Source organism: Macaca mulatta, chromosome 11 (assembly GCF_049350105.2).
Source record: "Macaca mulatta isolate MMU2019108-1 chromosome 11, T2T-MMU8v2.0, whole genome shotgun sequence".
In the NCBI taxonomy this organism is placed as follows: domain Eukaryota; kingdom Metazoa; phylum Chordata; class Mammalia; order Primates; family Cercopithecidae; genus Macaca; species Macaca mulatta.
This window is the reverse complement of record NC_133416.1, coordinates 2,775,483-2,795,148: the sequence shown is the minus strand read 5'-3', so window position 1 is coordinate 2,795,148 and position 19,666 is coordinate 2,775,483. Positions and strand designations below refer to the sequence as shown.

The following is a 19,666-nucleotide window of genomic DNA, read 5'->3' as shown; positions in this document are numbered from 1 at the left end:
TGTATGTTCATGTGTGTGCTCACTGCCCGCCGCCCGCAGTCACTAAGCTCACTATGGTCCCTAAGCTTGCCTTGCTTCTCCCTCGTGAGCTCAAACGTCTCGCATTTGTGTAGAACATCACGAGCTCACATGCACTGTCTCCGATGATCCTCTCACCCAACTCTCTTGTATGTAGATGACAAAATTAAGAGGGAAAAGGCCAAGGTTGCACAGGAGAGCAGTTTCAGGGTGCGCACTAGAAACCAGGTCTTCTGACTCATGGGTGGCTGAGGCCTGTTCCACTGCACCCAACCAGAAAGGCCATGAAGGGCTCCCAGAGCAAATGGGCCCCTGGGCCCCACAGCTGAGTCCCTGCCCAATCTCTGCCCGTTTGCGCACACCTTGGTCTTCTGCTCTGAAGAAGAGGGGGTGCACCCTTTGCTAGCTCCCCTGGAAGTGTCTTGGGAGTAGAGGTTTGCCCATCAGTCGTTACACAGGAAGAAAACTCACATGTACATGATAATGGAGAGTGTTTCTGAGTGCCAGGCCCTGTGCTGAGAGCTGAGACCTGCCTCATTTTGTTTGCTACTCCCAGGAGTATGTAGCAAAGGGTATGTAGTTGCCCACATCATACCCTTCTGTTCTTCCTGATAACACCCAGCGCCAGGCAACAGATCATGTTTTGTTAGACAAGTTAGGGTAATCCTGTTTCCATCTTTCCAGCCTCCCTTGCCGCTCAGGGCGACCCCGTTGTCCACTTTTGGCCAATTAGTCAGAGGCATGGCCCTTCTCCTGCCCCCTACTATAAACCTGGACGTGATGTTGAATGGCAGCAGCCATCTTGTGACAGTGAGGTGAGCCACGTGAGGATGAAAGCCAGCAGGCAGAGGGGGGAAGGCAGAAAGAAGGAGGGCCTGGGTCTCTGCAGACATCACGGAGCAGCTGAGCCAAGAGGGGCTGCTACTGGAACTGCCCGCTCCAAACTTCTTGTTTTCACAAATCCCTGTTTGTCATCTGGGTTTTCTGTTACTTTCAGCTGAGTACATTTATGCCTGACACAGGGAGCACCATCCCCATTTTACAGATAAGAAAAACGAGATGCCGTGGATAACAGGGTAGGAAGGGACAGTCCTGGGGCCCGCCCATCACGGGTCAGAACCTGGAGCACACCCTCTGGGCTCGCAGCTAGCCCTCACTTGCCGGTTAAATGAGTAAATTGCTGGTGCCTCTCAGCACTTCCTCTGGTCTTCCCTCTCAAACCCTGTTCTTTGATGCTTGAATTTCCTCTTGAGGCCTCTCTGCACTCCTCCTGGGCTGTGAAGCTGTGGAAACTGACCAGCTCCTTTCACCACCAAGTCCTCCCCCAGCTTGTAAATCCCCACGGGGCCCTCTGAGTTTCTTCTGCTTCAGTCTTTACCTCCCCATTCTCTCTCTCTCTCCCCCCTTCCCCCCCACCACACACAACCTCTAACAAGTTACCTTCAGGGTATTTATAGACACGGCAGGTCCCCAGGGATCCGCTCTTTGGCAGACTGCCTCTTCGCACAGCCTCGCAGCGGCTGCCTGCCTGGCCAGCCTCTAATTAGCCCGCTGCCCTCTGCTCCCGGGCTTTGATGCGCCTCAGACTCTCCAGGCAGAAGGTACAAGTTGGAGGCTTGACGTCCCGCGGGCAGGAGACTGCACCAGCAAATCTGGGTTGACGCTAGGCTGATGACCTTGTTTACCACCTAAATCCAAGCTGCATTTCTTAGTGATGGGTGGGGAGACGTGCGTGTGCATGTGTGTGTCCATGTGCATGTGTCCGTGTGCACGTGTGTATTCTGGTGCATGTGTCCATGTACGTGTGTGTCCATGTGCATGTGTGTGTGCGTGTGTCTGTGTGTGTGTGTCCATGTTCATGTGTCCGTGTACACGTGTGTGTGTTCTGGTGCGTGTGTCCGTGTACGTGTGTCCGTGTGTGTCCATGTGCATGTGTGTGTCCGTGTGCGTGTGTCCGTGTGCATGTGTGTGTCCATGTGCGTGTGTCTGTGTGTGTGTCTGTGTATGTGTGTGTCCGTGTGCATGTGTGTGTTCCATGTGTGTGTGTCCATGTGCGTGTGTCTGTGTGTGTCCATGTGCGTGTGTGTCCGTGTGCATGTGTGTGTCCATGTCGTGTCTGTGTGCTTGTGTGTCCATGTGCATGTGTCTGTGTGCATGCATGTCCGTGTACATGTGTGTCAGTGTGTGTGTGTGCATGTATCTGTGTGCATGTGTGTCCGTGTGCATGTGTCTGTGTGCGTGCGTGTGTCCATGTACATGTGTGTCCGTGTGTGTCCGTGTGTGTGTGCGTGTGTCCATGTACATGTGTGTTCATGTACATGTGTGTCCGTGCGCATGTGTGTGTCCGGGTGTATGTCCGTGTGCATGTGTGTGTCCACGTGCATGTGTGTGTCCGTGTGCGTCGGTGTGCTTGTGTGTCCGTGTGCGTGTGTGTGTGTGTGCATGTGTCCATGTACATGTGTGTCCCTGTGTGTGTCCGTGTGTGTGCGTGTGTGTCTGTGTACATGTGTGTCCTTGTGCGTGTGTCCGTATGCATGTGTGTGTCCATGTGCATAGTTGCAGGAGGCACATGTTCAAGCAAGACCATTTTGTTTAATGACCTTATTTCCTCCTCCCTCATTGAGTAAAAATTGGCTGGGCCTGATGAAAGGCGTTAGGAGTCTGAAACGCACTCTCCCTTTCAAAGCTCTGCAATCCAGCCAGACTGGCATTTTGGAGCCATGGATGTTTGAAGAATGGGAAGCAGTGTCTGGGAGATGAGGAAGTCGGGGGGTTCTGGACTCCTGGTTTTTCCCAGGGCAGCTCTACAGCAACCCCACACACACCTCTTTTTTCTCACTTATTTTAAAACATTGTGGTAAAATACACGTAACTCAAAATTCACCATCGTAAGCATGTTTTAGTGTAGAGTTCAGTGGTGTTAAATACATTCACACGCTTTTGAAACCACCACCACCCTCCATCTCCAGAACCCTTTTCACCTGGCAGAACCGAAGCTCTGCACCCATTAAACACTGACTCCCCACTGCTCCCTCCTGCAGCCCTGGGTGCCCACCGTTCTGCTTTCCGTCTCTGTGAATCTGAGAACCATGTACAAATGGAATCATATAGTATTTGTCTTTCTGTGACTGGCTTATTCCACTCACCACAATGTCCTTAAGGTTCATCCATGTTGTAGCGTGTGTCAGGATTGCCTTCCTTTTAATAGTTCATCGTGTGCGATGCCACGTTTAGTTTGTTTGTTGACACTTGGATTTATCCATGATCCATGTCCCTGCAGGGTGGACACCCGGGGTACTCCCACCTTCTGCTGCTGTGACTCACACTGCAGTGAATAGTGCTGTACAGATACCACAGAAGGCCTTTGTGATGTGCTCTGTGTCACCCGAAGATGAAATGAGCCATCCGAGACACATTTGTAAAATGAACGGGAAATGAAAGCCTTTGCCTGGCTACATGGGGGATTCCAAACTGACCCGGGGGCCCTGGAGCTCCTGTTCAAAGGCCCCAGAGAGGCGGAGACAAGCAGGACTCGGCCCAAGCGCCCTCACCTCCACCCAGAATCACCCCCGTTTCAATCCCTCCTTCATTCCAATCATGTTTTTACTTCCTTGTGCTGGGGGACGGGGCAGACAGCAGGGACAAACAGCCCGCAGGCCCTGCCCCTTATGGAGGCTGCGTGCTAGAGGAGGAGGCCTGTATATGGCACGTCCCATGCTAGCCACTGAGGAGAAGAAAGATGCTGTGAAGAAGGACAGGGAACGTCAGGCGTAGGGTCAAGATGGTGGATCTTGTAGCCGGGAAAGGCTTCACTCGTTAAAAAGGTGATTTTCAAAAAAAAAAAAAAAAGTTTTTTTAACAGAGAAGTAATTCATATGCCGTAAAATTCACCATGTTCAAGTTTGCAGCTCAGTGCTTGACAGGCTATTCACAGAGTTGTGCGTCACTGCCCGCCACTCTCTCATTCAAGGACACCTTCATAAAAGGTGGCATTGAAGACCTTGAGCTAGACATCCCCTGCTGTCTCCTCTGAGTGCTCTCCCTGCCCTGAGGGGCTGTCCTGGGGGGGAGTGGGTTCACCAGGTGGGGGCACCAGCAGGAGAGTGGGGGGAGGCAGAGGGTGAGTGGGTGTTCACTGCCCCAGCCCTCCCATGGGACTGCTGTGGCTGGCCGCATCCCTTGGCCAGAGGCCACAGTCCTCCCCATACAGCCTGTTCTCTCCAGGGTCCAGTGGCTTTCCTGTCCCTGTCCCTGTCCCCGTCCCCCTCCCCGAGGTTTAGGGGCTGGCTCCCGCTATTTCCAGCCCTGGTCACTGCAGTGTCCCTGCAGGACTCCGTCCACACCTCTGTAAATAACCTCTCTGTTAAACTCTTCTCAAGCTGCCTGATCCAAGGGTACCAGCTCTTCCTGCAGGAAACCCGATGCCAGGCACTGATGGAAATGAGGGAGCCAGCCACGCAGAGGGAAGCAGGCAGACAGAGCCACAGCATGGACTGCAAACTCAGAGGTCAGCCACACCGACGGGGAGCGTGCCTGAGGTACCCAGGGAGCAGCAGGAGCCCCCAGTGGGTGGCAGCCAGAGGGCCTTGTGGCTGTGAATTTCGTGGTGTTCATCAGCTTCTTAAAATTTGTAATTTGGAATGATTTTTAAAATCAAGCCAGCTCCAGCCAGGTATGGCCTCGTGGCTGTGGTCAGAACTGTGGCTTTTCCTCTAAGGGAGATGGGCAGCCCTGGGGGCTTCGGAGCAGAGGAGCCACAGGGTCTGACTTACATTTGAAAAGATCCTTCAGTTGCTGCGTTAAGAATCGATGAGGAGGCCGGGCGCGGTGGCTCAAGCCTGTAATCCCAGCACTTTGGGAGGCCGAGACGGGCGGATCACGAGGTCAGGAGTTCGAGACCATCCTGGCTAACACGGTGAAACCCCGTCTCTACTAAAAAATACAAAAAACTAGCCGGGCGAGGTGGCGGGCGCCTGTAGTCCCGGCTACTCGGGAGGCTGAGGCAGGAGAATGGCGTAAAAACCCGGGAGGCAGAGCTTGCAGTGAGCTGAGATCCGGCCACTGCACTCCAGCCTGGGCGACACAGCGAGACTCCGTCTCAAAAAAAAAAAAAAAAAAAAAAGAATCGATGAGGAGAGGCAGGGTGGGGAGGCTCCCAGACAGGGGCCCGCAGGAACAGGTGAAAAAGTTGGTTCCCAAAGGACTCTGGAAAGGTGTGAGTGTAGGGGACACAGGATGCAGCCCAGCCGTTACCCCCTCCAGCCCCCACTCAGGGAAGGAAACCGTCGCTAGAGCCTGAAGGGGAAGTGGGCAGAGTCTGCTGCCTGGAGGCCAGGGGTGGCCTTGGGCCGAGGAGGCCTAGTTTTGGAGGCTTCCTAAGTATGTCTAAGGGGCTGCTCAGGACCCGGGCCACCAGCGTGTCTGTGAAGGACGGAGCTTTCTAAGCCGCTCCTACGCTTGACACAGTAGAGGGAGGTGAAGCCTTTCCAGACAGGGTGCTGAAACCCGGTGGGGGCAGGCTCTGAGGGGTGGGAGCTTGTATAATGTGCGAGTGGTTATCCATAAAAGAAAAATAATGCAAATCACAAGTGCAAACATAAATATAAAACCGAATATTTATTATTGAAAGCAGGATCTCGAAGAGATATTTGCACACCTGTCTTGAGAGCAGCATAGTTCACAGTAGCCGAAAGAAGGACACCACCCTGATGTCCATTGACAGAGGAATAGATGTACAAAATGAGGTCTATCCACACAATGGAATATTAATCAGCCTTAAAAAGGAAGGAAATTCTGACACACGCTGCACCGTGGCTGAACCTTTCGGGCATTGTGCTAAGTGACATAAGCCAGTCATGGAAGGACAACTATGTGATGATTCCACTTCCGTGAGGTCCCTATAGCCGCCAACATCAGAGACACAGAGAGCAGAGCGGCGGCCGCCAGCGGCTGGGGGAGAAGGGAAGGGGAGCTAGTGTTTAATGGGTTCAGAGTTTCAGTTTTACAAGATCAAAGAATTATAGAGATAGTGGTGATGGTGGAACAACATTATGAATGTATTTAATTATGCTAAATCATACACTTAAAAAAATGATTAAGACGGCACATTATATGTTATGTGTATTTGGCCACAATAAAAAAGTTGAAAAAAGGTGAATATTTATTTAGTTTTAAAAATCAATTCCAAATTACAAATTTTAAGAGGCTGGTGAATGCCACCAAATTCACAAAACCTAGAGAAGTTACGTTCTTTTTATGTATTGACTGCCCAATGTACCTCTGTATTATTTTTTCTAAATGTGTTTGATTTGTAATCCTCGAAACATGTACAAAATTTATGTGAAATTAAGACATTCATAGGAATCATTCAGATGCCTTTAAAAAATACATTGTATTCAGCCACAAAACTGTGCCACCAGATTACTCTGATACTACAACATAGACTTATTGATGAATCTGTGTAGGAGTTCTGTCATCAGAACACTTGCTTCTGCAAGCATTTCTCTGCGTTGGTGGCAATTTTGTGTACCATTTTGCTGGAACCACCAGATTTTGTGAAGACGTGGTGCACCAGTTACACTAAGAAAACAATCCGAGACAGGGACTGCATAAAATCTATGACTTCACCCCCAGAGGACCCATGTGGTACTACTACGGGTTTGGGCTCACAACACAAGAATTTTGATCAATTCTAATTTGTGTAACTCTCATCAGAACACAAAGCAATGTACGGTGTAATTATATTCTCTCAATATCAACTATTTTCCTAACGGGAGAGAACTTCTGTTCTGGCCCGGCCTTGGTGAGAACCAGATCCTCCACTAACAATGTTACCTGTGTGGCTTTTTGCAGATTTTCTGCAGATGAGCTCCTGACGGTTATTTTGCCCTCCCCACGACACATGGCCAGGCTGAGGGGGGTGGGGTGTGCTCACATTGCTGCCCAGCCTCTCTTGCTGCATCTGCTGGTGGGATGTCCTGTGGGACGAGTGTTCCTGGAAGCCCGTCCTACACTCAGCTGGAGGTGACTTCTCTATACAAAGGAGTCGTTGTGAGCCACATCAGCATATCCCTCTAAGCCCAGATTAGATGTTTCCCCCGCTCACTTTCCTCTTAACTGGATCCCCCAAGTGCCCTCAGCCACCCAAACATCATCCAACTAGGGGCCCATCAGACAGAAGAGAAGCTGGGATGGAAAGAGACAGACGTCTCAACTGGTTATGGTTAAACTATCTCACTTCTGCATAGTTTACAAAAACGTTTGGCCACAGGAACACATTGCTAGGGCCTCTCCGGGAAAGGGTGGAGTCTGTGGACTCAGGGGCCCTGAAGCTTCATCAGTTGCACAGCAAACGCGTCCCCAGCCCTGCCCACGAGCAGCTGAGATGTGGAGGCGTGGGTCCACTGACTTCACCTATGACCTAGGACCTGCAGTGACTTCACCTATGACCTATGACCCACACTGACTTCATCTATGACCCGCACTGACTTCACCTATGACCTATGACCTGCACTGACTTCACCTATGACCTATGACCTGCACTGACTTCACCTATGACCTATGACCTGGCCCAAAGGCCCCAGGCCTGGAAACACCAGCCAGAGTCCCAGCTCTGCCCCTGGGACTCCCCGGGCCTCAAGAGCCTCTGCCCAGCAGGGATGAGGACACGCCCCCACCTCAGGGTCAGCAGGAGATTTGTGGGTCCCTCAGAGCACTGTGCAAACTCAGCTGCTGTCCTCTGGCCAGAGTCACAGTGAGCCCTTCCTGGGTCCAGAAGGTGGTTCCACAGGAACGGGGCTACCTCTTTAAAGCAGAGGGGTGCACTGCAGCCCTGAGGGAACCAGCTGCAGTCGTGGTAATCTCGGGAGGCAGCTCCCCGCCCCCTGCCACCCCCTCCCTGCTGTCAGGAGAGGATTAGAGGAGAGGCCAGCGGATTAAAGGGGTTCATGTTGCCACAGCCTCTCCCCCAGCCCCTCTCCCGAGGCCTGCTTGCTAGGTGGGGCCACGCTTCTGTGAGCTGCAGCTGTGGGGCAGAGAGAAGCCCTCCCCGCCCAGGACTGAGAGGCTGGAGACCCCAGGCTCGCCGGGGCCCGGAAGACAAAGGCTTGGGGCATCCCTGGGGCCTGGGAGGCAGGCAGACAGAGCTCATGGTCTGTGGCTGCTCTGCCCTCCTTCCCCTCCCCAACCCCAGGCCCACCATGCCGGCAAACCCCAACTTCCACGCAAATCTCAGCTCCACCAGCTGCTGGATTCCCCGCCAGCCAATGCCCGTGGCCTGGGCCTTTGTGCAGAAGACCTCGGCCCTCCTGTGGCTGCTGCTCCTGGGCACCTCCCTGTCCCCTACATGGGGGCAGGCCAAGATTCCTCTGGAAACGTAAGCGTCACGTTCAACCCCACCCCAAAAACCCGTCACCCTTTCCCACTTTCTTCCCGGGCTGGGCCTCCCTCCTCTGCCCACTCCTCCTGCCCGTGCCCTCCCTCTGGGCTCTTCCCCAGTGGCTGCGACTGGCCACTCTCTTGCTGCAAAACCCTTTTCTCCTCCGGCCTCCTCTCTCTCCTCCCAAAAGCTGTGTGAGTTCTGGAGTCCCACCTGCCCCTCCCCAGGAGCAGGATGGCTTTAGGCAGAGCTGGTCATCAGGGCTGCTCTCTTCTTGGCCTGACAAGCAGCTTCTGGGGCATCTGCAGGGCGGGTGCTCCTTCAGGATAATCGCTGAGATGAGGCGGCCTGGGGGAGCCGGGTTATGTCGTCATCGCAGCTCCCCAGAGGATTTGGCAAGAAATGCATATTTTGACATTCCAAAAAGGGGACGCAGTTCTGAACCCACAGAACGTCTCATGCACACAGGAGGTGGCTTGTCCAGGAACTGGGAAAAAAAAATGGATTTTGGTGGCTGCAGTCTTCCCTTTCTACACCTTTCTGCCTCCTTCCAGCCTTGATTCTATAGCCGGCCATTAAGACCAGCTCCAGGGAAGAACCCGCTATCAGTCGTGTGCACCTTGGTCTAAATTTAAATTACTGTGCAACCTCTCCGGGGTGTCTGTATTTTAGGCCCTAGCTCTGGTGGTCCTAGGAAGGAAATTTCCACTACATGGTGGGGGACAGAGCCTTCTAGACTGTAGGTGCTACAGACCCTATCCTGTTTAATCCAGTTGCTTGAGCCCAGCACCATAGCCAGGCCACCAGCAGAGCCACCTGCCGACTGCATGTCTTAGCAGGAGTGGGGACAGCAAGCCCACATGACACACTGTGCATGTGTTTAGCCTTGCTGAGCAGTGGATTAGGCAGCATCGTTTCCCATCAAGCCGCACATCTCTCCTTGGTTCATGCCTGGCATGGAGCTGGGTGCTTCACAAACGACACCGTTAGTTTGCAAAGCCATTCAGCGGGGGCTTATTTTATCCCTGTTTTGCAGCTGAGGGAACAGAGGCCCAGAGAGGTCAGGTGACTTCCCCGAGTTCACAAGGCCAGGAAATGAAGGTGCTGGGATTTGAACTCCAGTCAGCCTGGACTGCGCTTCCACCATCACACCCACTGCCAGCCTGTAACGCTCTCTGTTGCTGCAGGAGATGTTGAGAACAATTTTCATCCCCAGAACACACACCAGCTGATAGGAGAGGGCCAACTCCAGGAGTGGGCTGAAGGCCAAGTCAGGGTGGCTGGAATCCAGGCCTTCATGGAGGGGGGCCCCAGAGGCCGTCTATGCGGAAGTCCTGGGTGCTGCCGGAGACCGTAGCCTGCACACAGCCTCATCTGCCTGCCCAGGACTTGGCCCCACCTGTCCTCACTCCCACCGAACCTCTCTTCTCAGTCTTTCCCTTCCGCCTGCAGGGCTTCCACCTCCGCCCAAGTCTGTTTCCACAGGGTCCCCAAAGCCCTCCTCGTGCCCAATCCAGGAGACATTCCTGGCCTTGTCTCCCCAGACCCTGTTGCTTGGGACACACAAGGCCCCCTCTCCTTTTATCCCAGTGCCTTGACTTCCATGACACTGCACTCCTCTGGGTCTCCCTGGGCACGGCTTATCTCTGCTGTCTTCAAGTGCTCCTCCTCTCCTGCCTCCCCATGAGGTTGGGGTGCTCCCCAACATCTGTCAACGCTCAGAGATCTCATGCTGCACACCCTCCTTGAGAGAGCCCTCCTGCCCTCAGAATTCCAATCCCTACCTTTGTGCTGATGACTCCCGGCCCTGTCTCTACCTGTTAGACACATACCCAATGCTTATGGGCAGCTTTTCCTAAACCTCATGTGAGGTTTTAAATTCAGATGTGTGTCTTTCAAGATAAAACACAATTGGTGCCTTCCAGAGTTGTGCAGTGCACAACCTGCCCAATGGCACTTGGTAGCTCTGCAATGGGAACCTCACATTCAACAGAGCCCAAGGTACACACGTCACCTTTCACCCTCCTCAACTTGTTCCCCCGACCTTCCTGATAGTCTTAATTTTATTCAATAACAACATCATCAGGTCAACAGCCCACACTGGAAACCTGGAAGTCATGTTTTACTCCTCCAAGCTCTTCTGTACTCCCTACCTACAGTCCCCTTCCAGATCCCTTTGCAGGCTAACCTCTACCAAACTTCTAACCCAGAGCTCAGATCTCCCTCCCCCAGGAAGGCTTCCCTTATACCACTACCTCTCCCCGACCTTCATGGGCACCTTCAGACGTGTACTATGCTACCTGCATGAGAAAACTGTCCCTGCAAAGGTGGGGACTGTGGGGTGGCTCCAGGCTGCCTCATGGCAGGACCCTGATAAACACTGGTTGAGTGGCGACTGCTGTTCTTGAAATGATCGCACAGGCAAACCTCTTCCGCTCCATTTGCAGAGGCTCAGACGCAGCCCTGGGTGCCTGCCCCCAGGACCCCAGGAGCCTGGCCCAGATGGTGGGATTGTGGTGCATTTCTGGGGCATGGGCCAGAGGTTGGGGCTCCCCACTAGGCTGCCCACGCAGAGGGCAAGGTGTGGCCTCCTCATGCCCTCTCAGCCTGCCCTGCCCTCAGCCTCAGCAGTGGCAGCTCAGAGCCTTTTCCTCCTGCGTCCTTGCCTCACGCATTCGCTGAGGTTTCAACAGAGGGTTTGGCAGCCCCCAGTGGCCTTGAGTGGAGTGCACTGGAGGGAACAATTCATTGAGAGGCCACAGCTATGGCCAGGCAGGTCCTCCTTTGTCCTCAGAGTCCTCCGACCGTGGCCTGAGCCTGTCCACTGCCTCTCCCCTCCTTCTCTCCTCTCGGTCCGCCACTCTCCAACCAGAGGCCCCGGAGGCTTGGGGTGAGGCTCAGTCCTGGGCTGGTCAGCCCTGCCTCATGACCCTCAGCAGGACGCTCACACACAGCAGTGCAGCCGCTGGAGCCAGAGGGTTCTCCGCGTCTCCTGCCCAGGCCGCGGCTGTAGCTTTAGGGACGGGAGGAGGGACAGGTGCTCTTGTGTGTGTTTCTGGGCATATGTCACATGTGTGTATGCATATGCATGTGTGTGTATGGGTATGCATGTGGGTGTATGTGTGTGTGCATTTCTTATGCATCATGTGTCTGTGTGTTTGAGTGTGCATGCATCAGCTGGTGTCTGTGTGTAGACACTTGCTTTCTATGTGTGTGAATCCATATGTCTATGCGTGTGTTTCTGTATTTGTGCATGTACTTGTGTGTATACACGTGTCCTTTCGTTGCCTGGCAGAGTGAAGCTATGGGCTGACACCTTTGGCGGGGACCTGTACAGCACTCTGACCAAATACTCGGGCTCCCTCTTGCTGCAGAAGGTCAGTCGCCCCCTTCCAGAGAGCCCACCGGGTGGCAGAGGGCAGTCAGCCATCAAAGCCCCCAGATGCCAGTGCTGTGAGAGGCCTTGGGCTTCCCATCAAATCGGACACTGAGGCCTGGGGAGGTGAACGATTTGCTCAACTCCCAAAGCAAGGCAGGGGGGGCGGTTTGGGGGTGTGGTCAAGAGCATTGTGCCAGGTCCTCAGGGAGCAGAGGCCGAGGTGGAATTAGACGCAGGAGATGTACTGGGTGGGGGTGGGGTGAAGAATAAAGGGGAGACAGAGGGAGTGGATGGAGTGGGATGCAGGCCTAACACCTGTGATGCTAGCGGAGCCTTGGAGGGCATGTGCAGGGCCCTAGGAGCTGCTTGGGCCATAGAAGGTGGACGGGCTGTGGCCTCTGTGCAGGGAGAGCTCCCATACCTCCAGCTGTCAGTCCCCCAGCCCCCAGCCACGTCCAGCATCCGCCCCCTTAATATGCATTGCTTGCTGTGCAGATTAACAGCTGGCTGGTCTTCTTACCAGGTTATAAACAACTTCACTGTTCTCTAATATTTGTAACCCCCCAGAGCAGTTCCAACGGCAGCTCACCCTCCTCTATTATTACCACTCACTGAGAGCTTCGTAGTCGTGATTTCATTCCCACCACCAATTCATGAGGCACCTTTTCCATATCACAAAGATCCTGAATCCCAGGCTTTTATGCTTGCGTGTGACCGCATGTCCCTCCTCAACTCCCCTGCCCACAGCCCCCAGGCCTGTCCCTGGTGGAGTAAGAGGAGCCAGGGTGGGCTGCTCCCTGAGCCCCCAGAGGCCACTGTAGCGATGACAGCTAAGACCCTGCCTGCCCCTCCCAGCACACTCCTATGCTGCACAGCACCACAACCCGGGCCGAGGAGCAGAGAGCAGTACCGATGTGGCCGTTTGGGGTAAAAGTATTCTGTAAAATCTCTGCGTTCTAGAGCATACACTAAAGCTATGTAAATGTCACATCTTACAAATGAGGAAACTGATTGACTGGCTTGCCTGTGGTCACACGGCCAATAAATTTCAGAGCTGGGTGAACAGACATTTACAATATACACAGTCAATGAGAGCTGGTCTCCCCTGGGCCCAGAAAGAAAACTCAAACCCCACTCCAGGCTTTCCTGGGCTCACTGGCAGTTGTCAGGCGGCTGTGCTCAGTTCCTGGAGCTGCCGGGCTCTGTTGGGACAGTGGGAGTTGAGGTTCACATCCATGTGCACAGGGGCACTTTCACAGCAAGATACCTCTTTGGGGGCATTGGGGAAAAGTGAACTGATGTCAGGGGTGGTTTCACAAGCCCTGGGAAGCAGCATGGCTCTGCACAAAGGACATGGGCAGGGATGCCTGGGAGCCCTGGCCCCATCAAGGGTCACCTGCTCACTGACCTTGGTCAAGTTCACTGACTTCTCTGAGCCTCATTCTACTCCCCTGTTAAGGGTATAGCTGCAATACGTCTAGAGCACCTGGAACAGAGAGACATTTGAAGAGAGGCAGCGATACTATCACTGGGGATGTTGTCCAAGGAGGAGAGGGCTAGGCCTCCCCCTAGTTGAGTAAACCAGGCTCCATGTGCCAGAATGCACCTGTTGAGAGGATGGAGGCCATGCAAACACAGGTGCAACCATGCTGGTACAAAACCTCGTGCACCCATCTCTCCCACCTTCCCCAAACAGAAGTACAAGGATGTGGAGTCCAGTCTGAAGATCGAGGAGGTGGATGGCTTGGAGCTGGTGAGGAAGTTCTCCGAGGACATGGAGAACATGCTGCGGAGGAAAGTTGAGGCCGTCCAGGTACTCCAGGCCTGTGATCTGCAGGGCATTTCTCCCCAGTCCCATGACGCAGGGTGGCAGAGTGACCCTCCCCATGTCATGGCCCTGCATCCTCCCACCCTCGTGAGCCTCTCCTATCTTACAAGATTTCACCTTGTACCTCCATTAGCCAAAAGAACCCTTACTCCAAGAATCCCTGTAAAAGAGGTAATGATAGGAAACAAGAGGAGAGGGGAGGGGCTGGGATCGGAGCTCTGCCCCGAGGTGGCCATGCCCAGCACTGCCGGATCAGCCTGCAGCCATTGTGGGGAACTCTGAGTCACCAGACCATACCCAGTGACCAGTACAGAGCACTGCACAGGGTGAGCACCTAGGAATTGCTTTGGGAGTGGATGGACAGATGAACAGAAGGAGGGTGGGAGTCGAGCTAGCTGGAGCCAGCAAAGCCAAGCTCCTCCCTCCTCTATCCTCCTTCTCATCTCTCCTCGTTCCTCCCTTACCCTCATTCAGCCATCAGGACCCACCTTCATGGCTAAAGTGCTCTGAGGGCCACCCGGGCAGCAGAGGTACTTACCGGGATGGGCCCTGTGCCCAGGTGACCCTGTTACTGGACATCCACCAAGCCTGGTGCGGCCCAGGAGAAACAGAAGCTGTCCCCTTCTCTGGGATGAAGTGTCTGCACTGAGGCCTATGGGGACCTGGATGGTATAAACCAGTAGATACAGTGTGGTTGGAGATACAGTCCTCCACTCCATCCAGTCAAGAATCGAACCATCCAAGAGCATTGCTGTCCCTGAAAGGACTCGTAAGACCAGCCAGGAGAACAAGGAGAGAGGAGATCGGGGGTGGTTGGCTGGGTTGGGAGGCTGAGGCCAGGGCCAAGCAGCAGGGGAAGGGGCAGATAGGGCAGGCGAGCTGCGGCCTCCTCAGTGTGCCGCCTTTCCCCCCACACCCATCACAACCCCCGCTCTGGGAGGAGGCCGAGGTCAGGGTTGCTGGGGCCTTCTTTCCCATGTGTTATAATGAGCAGCATTTCTGCAGGCCTAGGGGCAAGGGATCTTAGCATCAGGAACCAATGAGAAGATGCCTGGGGACTCAAGAGCCTATCCAGGGTCACTGAATCACACACCACAGCAGGAAGGCACCAGCCTCACACACAGCCTGGCACCTGCAGTGACGCCTGCCTCTTTCAATCAGTGAGCATTGTGTAAACAGCCTCCTTGGGTCAAACACAGACAGGGGGGTATGAAACTCGCCTGACTTCAGGCGTCGGTCCTTGTGTCACTAGAGTGTAGCCAGACAAGCCGCAGACAAAACTCCTCAGACACGGAGTTAAAGAAGGAAGGGATTTATTTGGCTGGGAGCATCGGCAAGACTCCTGTCTCAAGAGCCAGGCTCCCTGAGTGAGTAATTCCTGTCCCTTTTAAGGGCTCACAACTCTAAGGGGGTCCACATGAGAGGGTCATGATCAATTGAGCAAGCAGAGGGTACGTGACTGGGGGCTGCATGCACCGGTAATCAGAACAGAACAGGACAGGGATTTTCACAGTGCTTCTCCATACAATGTCTGGAATCTGTAGATAACATAAGCAGTTAGGTCAGGGGTCAATAACTTTAACTACCAGGCCCAGGGCGTGGCACTGGGCTGTCTGCCTGTGGATTTCATTTCTGCCTTTTAGTTTTTACTTCTTCTTTCTTTGGAGGCAGAAATTGGGCATAAGACAATATGAGGGGTGGTCTCCTCCCTTAGAGCAGCAAGCAGTTCTGAGACACCCCCAGAGGCTGGGGCTCCAGGCTCCCTGTGCCCTTCCACAGCCTCAGACACCAAAGAAGCACTGCTCTGCGGACTTTCTCTGAGCACCAGTCCCTGCCCCTGCTGCGGGTGGTGTGTGGCGGTCACAGATCTTCTACGAGGATGCACATGGGAAGTTTCCTGCAAAGCCTCCCTGAAATGAGTATTTCCCTGTGGAATTTCCTTATCCTAGGATCTGTAAGCTGTGAGTGGGGAGGCAGGAATTATCCTACCCGATTTACAGTTGTATAAGCAGAAGACCAGAGAGGCTTAGTGGCTTGGCCCTGACAAAGCTAGAACAGGATCTTGGGTCCTCTGACTCCCAAAACACTTCCCCCACCCTGACTTACCCTGACACTCTGTGGTGCTGGCCTGCTCTTAAAAAAAAAAAAAAAAACTGTGCCAGGTGCGGTGACTCACACCTGTAATCCCAGCACTTTGGGAGGCCGATGTGGGCGGATGATGAGGTCAAGAGATCGAGACCATCCTGGCCAACATGGTGCAACCCCATCTCTACTAAAAATACAAAAATTAGCTGGGCATGGTGGCAGGCACCTGTGGTCCTAGCTACTCGGGAGGCTGAGGCAGAAGAATTGCTTGAACCTGGGAGGTGGAGGTTGCAGTGAGCCAAGATCATGCCACTGCACTCCAGCCTGGGTGACAGAGCGAGACTCCATCTCAAAAAAAAAAAAAAAAAATTGTATTGCAGTAAAATACATGTAAGATAAAATTGACCATTATTTTGAAGTGTATAATTTAGTGGTATTAAGTACACCCACAATGTTGTACAACCATCTCCATCATCTAGTTCCAGAACTTTTTCACCACTCCAGGCAGAATCTGAGTACTAAGTAAGCAATCACTCCACTATCCACCTCCTCTTAGCTCCGCAACCACTAATCTCTTTCTGTCTATGGATTTGCCTGTTGTGGGTATTTCACGTAAATGGCATCATACAATATGTGACCATTTGTAGACTTATTTCACTTAGCATAATGTCTCCAGGGTTCATCTGTGTTGTTCCATGCATCAGCAATTCATTCCTTTTTAGGACTGTATAATATTCCATTGTGTGCATAGCTCACATTTTGTTTATTATTTCATCAAATGACAGACATTTGAGTTGTTTCCATCTTTTGGCTTTGAATACACACACACACACACACACAAAATGCACGTATTTTAGTAGACTTTATTTTTTAGAGCCATTTTAGGTTCACAGCAAAATGTAGAAGAAAGTACAGTTTCCATACATCCCCTGTTGCCACAGCCTTCCCCACTATCGACACCCTGCATCCATGGTAGATTGGGTATAATCAGTGAATTTCCATTATCCCAAAGTCCATAGCACGCATTAGGGTTCACTCTCGTACATTCTGTGGGTTTGGAAACATGTGCAATGACATGCATCCGCTATTACAGTATCAGACAAAAGAATTTCACTGCCCTAAAAATCCCCAACCATTGGCAACCACTTATCTTCTCCATCTTCCTAGTCTTGCCTTTTCCAGAATGCCATGTTGTGGGGATCACACAGTACATGGCCTCTTCCGATGGGCTGCTTTCACTTAGCCGTATGCACATGCTTTTTGGCTGTTGTGCATAGTGTGGCTGTGAATATTCGTGCTTGAGTTCTTGTTAGCGTCCCTGTTTTCAATTCTTCTGGGCATACACACCCAGGAGTGGAATTGCTGGGTTACCCGGCAACTGTTTCACTCGCTGAAAACCCGCTGGGTTCCTTTTACCCATTCTCCCTACCTCTGTGTTCCCATCCCTCAGAATCTGGTGGAGGCTGCCGAGGAGGCCGACCTGAACCACGAATTCAATGAATCCCTGGTGGTGAGTCCCACTCCTGGCACTGGTGCCAGAGGGCCAGGATCACCTGAGTACCAGATATGGGGGTGGTGGTGTAGAGTGGCGATCCACTGATTCCATAGACATTTACTGCTCACCCCCACACAGGCACAGCGATGTGCTATCCTCTGGATGGGAACTTGTTCTTGACCTCAAGAAGCTCACAGTGCAAAGAACTCCAGTATAAGGCACATCACAAGTCACTACAGATGGGTGGATGGAGCCTCCGGAGAATGCAGGCTGGAGAAGGGGAGGGCTGCCCCAAAACTCCCGCAGACAGGGCGGCCTGGGGCTGCGCCCAGGGCTCAGGGGGATTTAGGCAGACAGGGCCTGGAAAAGGGGCCTTTGGTCACAGTGGAAAGAAGACACAGAAATAAGAAAACACAAGGTTGGTTGAGGAAACAGTGGGACCTGGGCCCTGTGTGTCCAGAGGCTGGTGACGAAGACAGTGGCCTTGGACAGTTAGATGAGGGGGTCGGGGGAGCCTTGGGTGCCAGCCTAGGAGCCTGGCCTTTCTCAGCAGGGAAAGGCAGGTGCGGAGGGCTTGAGGAGGGCTGGGACGCGGCTGGGAGTGTGCGTGGAAGGCCAGCGCGGGCCGCAGTGTCGTGAGGAGGAGCCGGGTGTGGGGTGCAGGAACCTGGCGTGGCAGTTGGCGTGGGGATGTCCGTGAGGCAGTCCTGGGGGGTGTTCAGGTGTGAACCCGGTCGTGTGGAGGAAATGGGCCGGGGCTCTGCTGGAGGCAATCCTAGCACACCCTCCAATACTGCGTTGGAGAGCCCGAGGGCAGCTGCGGGACTCGGAACCTGTCTGAGGCCAAGGCTGTAGGCCCCAAGATTCCGCAGGCACCGTTCTGGGGCTCTGGGGCCTTCCTGGCCCGCGAGAAGTGGACGAGCTGATGGGGCTCTTGTCTCTACCTGTCCTTGACTCGCGGCTGCCTGTCTCCTCTCCGCCTCGGCCGCGTCAACACACGCTGCTCCAAGCTGGGGACTGAGGGAGCGGCCAGGACGATGGTCATCAAACATCGGCCTCCTGGATGTTTTTGTCCCGAATCACCCTATCATTGCCCAGCGCGCCGCTGCAGGTGCCTGTGTAGACGCTGATGGCCGCTCCGCCCCGGCCCTCGCGTCCTCTCACCTGCGCCGTTTCTCTTCCTCTCTCTCCGCCCGTCCCTGTGCTCGGGCCGTCTCCGTGGGCCTCACCCGTCCACCCCAGTTCGACTATTACAACTCGGTCCTGATCAATGAGAGGGACGAGAAAGGCAACTTCGTGGAGCTGGGCGCCGAGTTCCTCCTGGAGTCCAATGCACACTTCAGCAACCTGCCGGTGAACACCTCCATCAGCAGCGTGCAGCTGCCCACAAACGTGTACAACAAAGGTAGCCTAGCACGCTCAGCTCAGGCACACTCACCAGGCACGCCCACCTAGCACACCCACCAGGCACTTACCAGACACACCCACCAGACACACCCACCAGACACACCCACCAGACACACCCACCAGGCACACCCACCAGGCACACTTACCAAACACACCCACCAGGCACACCCACCAGGCACACCCACCAAGCACATGCAACAGGCACACCCACCAGACACACCTACCAGACACACCCACCAGACACACCCACGAGGCATGGCCACCAGACACACCCACCAAGCACACTCACCAGGAACTCACCAGACACACTCACCGGGCACGCCCACCAGGCATGATCACCATTTTCCTGAGAAGTTCTACAGGATCATGATCATCTATAATCTCACCCTTCAGACCCAGATATTTTAAATGGAGTCTACATGTCTGAAGCCTTGAATGCTGTCTTTGTGGAGAACTTTCAGAGAGACCCAACGTTGACCTGGCAATATTTTGGCAGTGCAACTGGATTCTTCAGGATCTATCCAGGTAAGGACATGGAGTTGCATCTCCATGACCTTCTGGGATTCTTCTCTGGAAATAAGACAATAGGGGCATTGAAGATGGACCCTGCCACTCAGGTCCCCAGTGAATGGGGCTGGTCCTCCTATCCCAAAGCATCTCCAAGCCCACACTTTAGCCCTTCTCACTGCATGATATGCACATATTAAAAGGCTGTGGAATGGATGAATGAATGAATGAATGATGAATGAAACCATCAAACACCATGAAACCAGTCATTGAATGCCCACATGAAGCTCCTGTCTCATGAAAAGTACTTTGGGAGATACAAAGAAGGATAAAACAATTCTTTACCTTAAGGACTTTATGTCCCAATTGGAAAAATGAGGCGCACTCGCCAAGAGTGTTCAGCAGCAATCCAGAAAATGGCACAGGCCATTCTGTGGCTAGTGGCCAGCTTAATAGAGTCCATCAATAAAAATAGAAAACACAGAGCACAAAGTTTCCAAGAGTTCTACCTCTTTTTGGTTCCCATTTAAAATAAGTTGGCTCTCCATTTCACCCCAACCCATTTTTATA

The 19,666-nt window shown here is 53.4% G+C and overlaps 1 protein-coding gene across 1 annotated transcript in view; it reads left to right on the top strand.

Annotated features, from left to right (window-relative positions):
• Positions 1–13,474: 13,474 nt before the first annotated feature.
• The window catches only part of CACNA2D4 (calcium voltage-gated channel auxiliary subunit alpha2delta 4), a 128,700-nt gene continuing 122,508 nt past the window's right edge, over positions 13,475–19,666 (top strand). The window contains exons 1-4 of the mRNA XM_077953269.1: positions 13,475–13,587; positions 17,138–17,197; positions 18,425–18,587; positions 18,983–19,114. Of these exons, the coding sequence (XP_077809395.1) occupies positions 13,549–13,587; positions 17,138–17,197; positions 18,425–18,587; positions 18,983–19,114 (394 nt within the window). The 5' untranslated portion in view covers positions 13,475–13,548. The remainder of the gene's footprint in view (positions 13,588–17,137; positions 17,198–18,424; positions 18,588–18,982; positions 19,115–19,666) is intronic.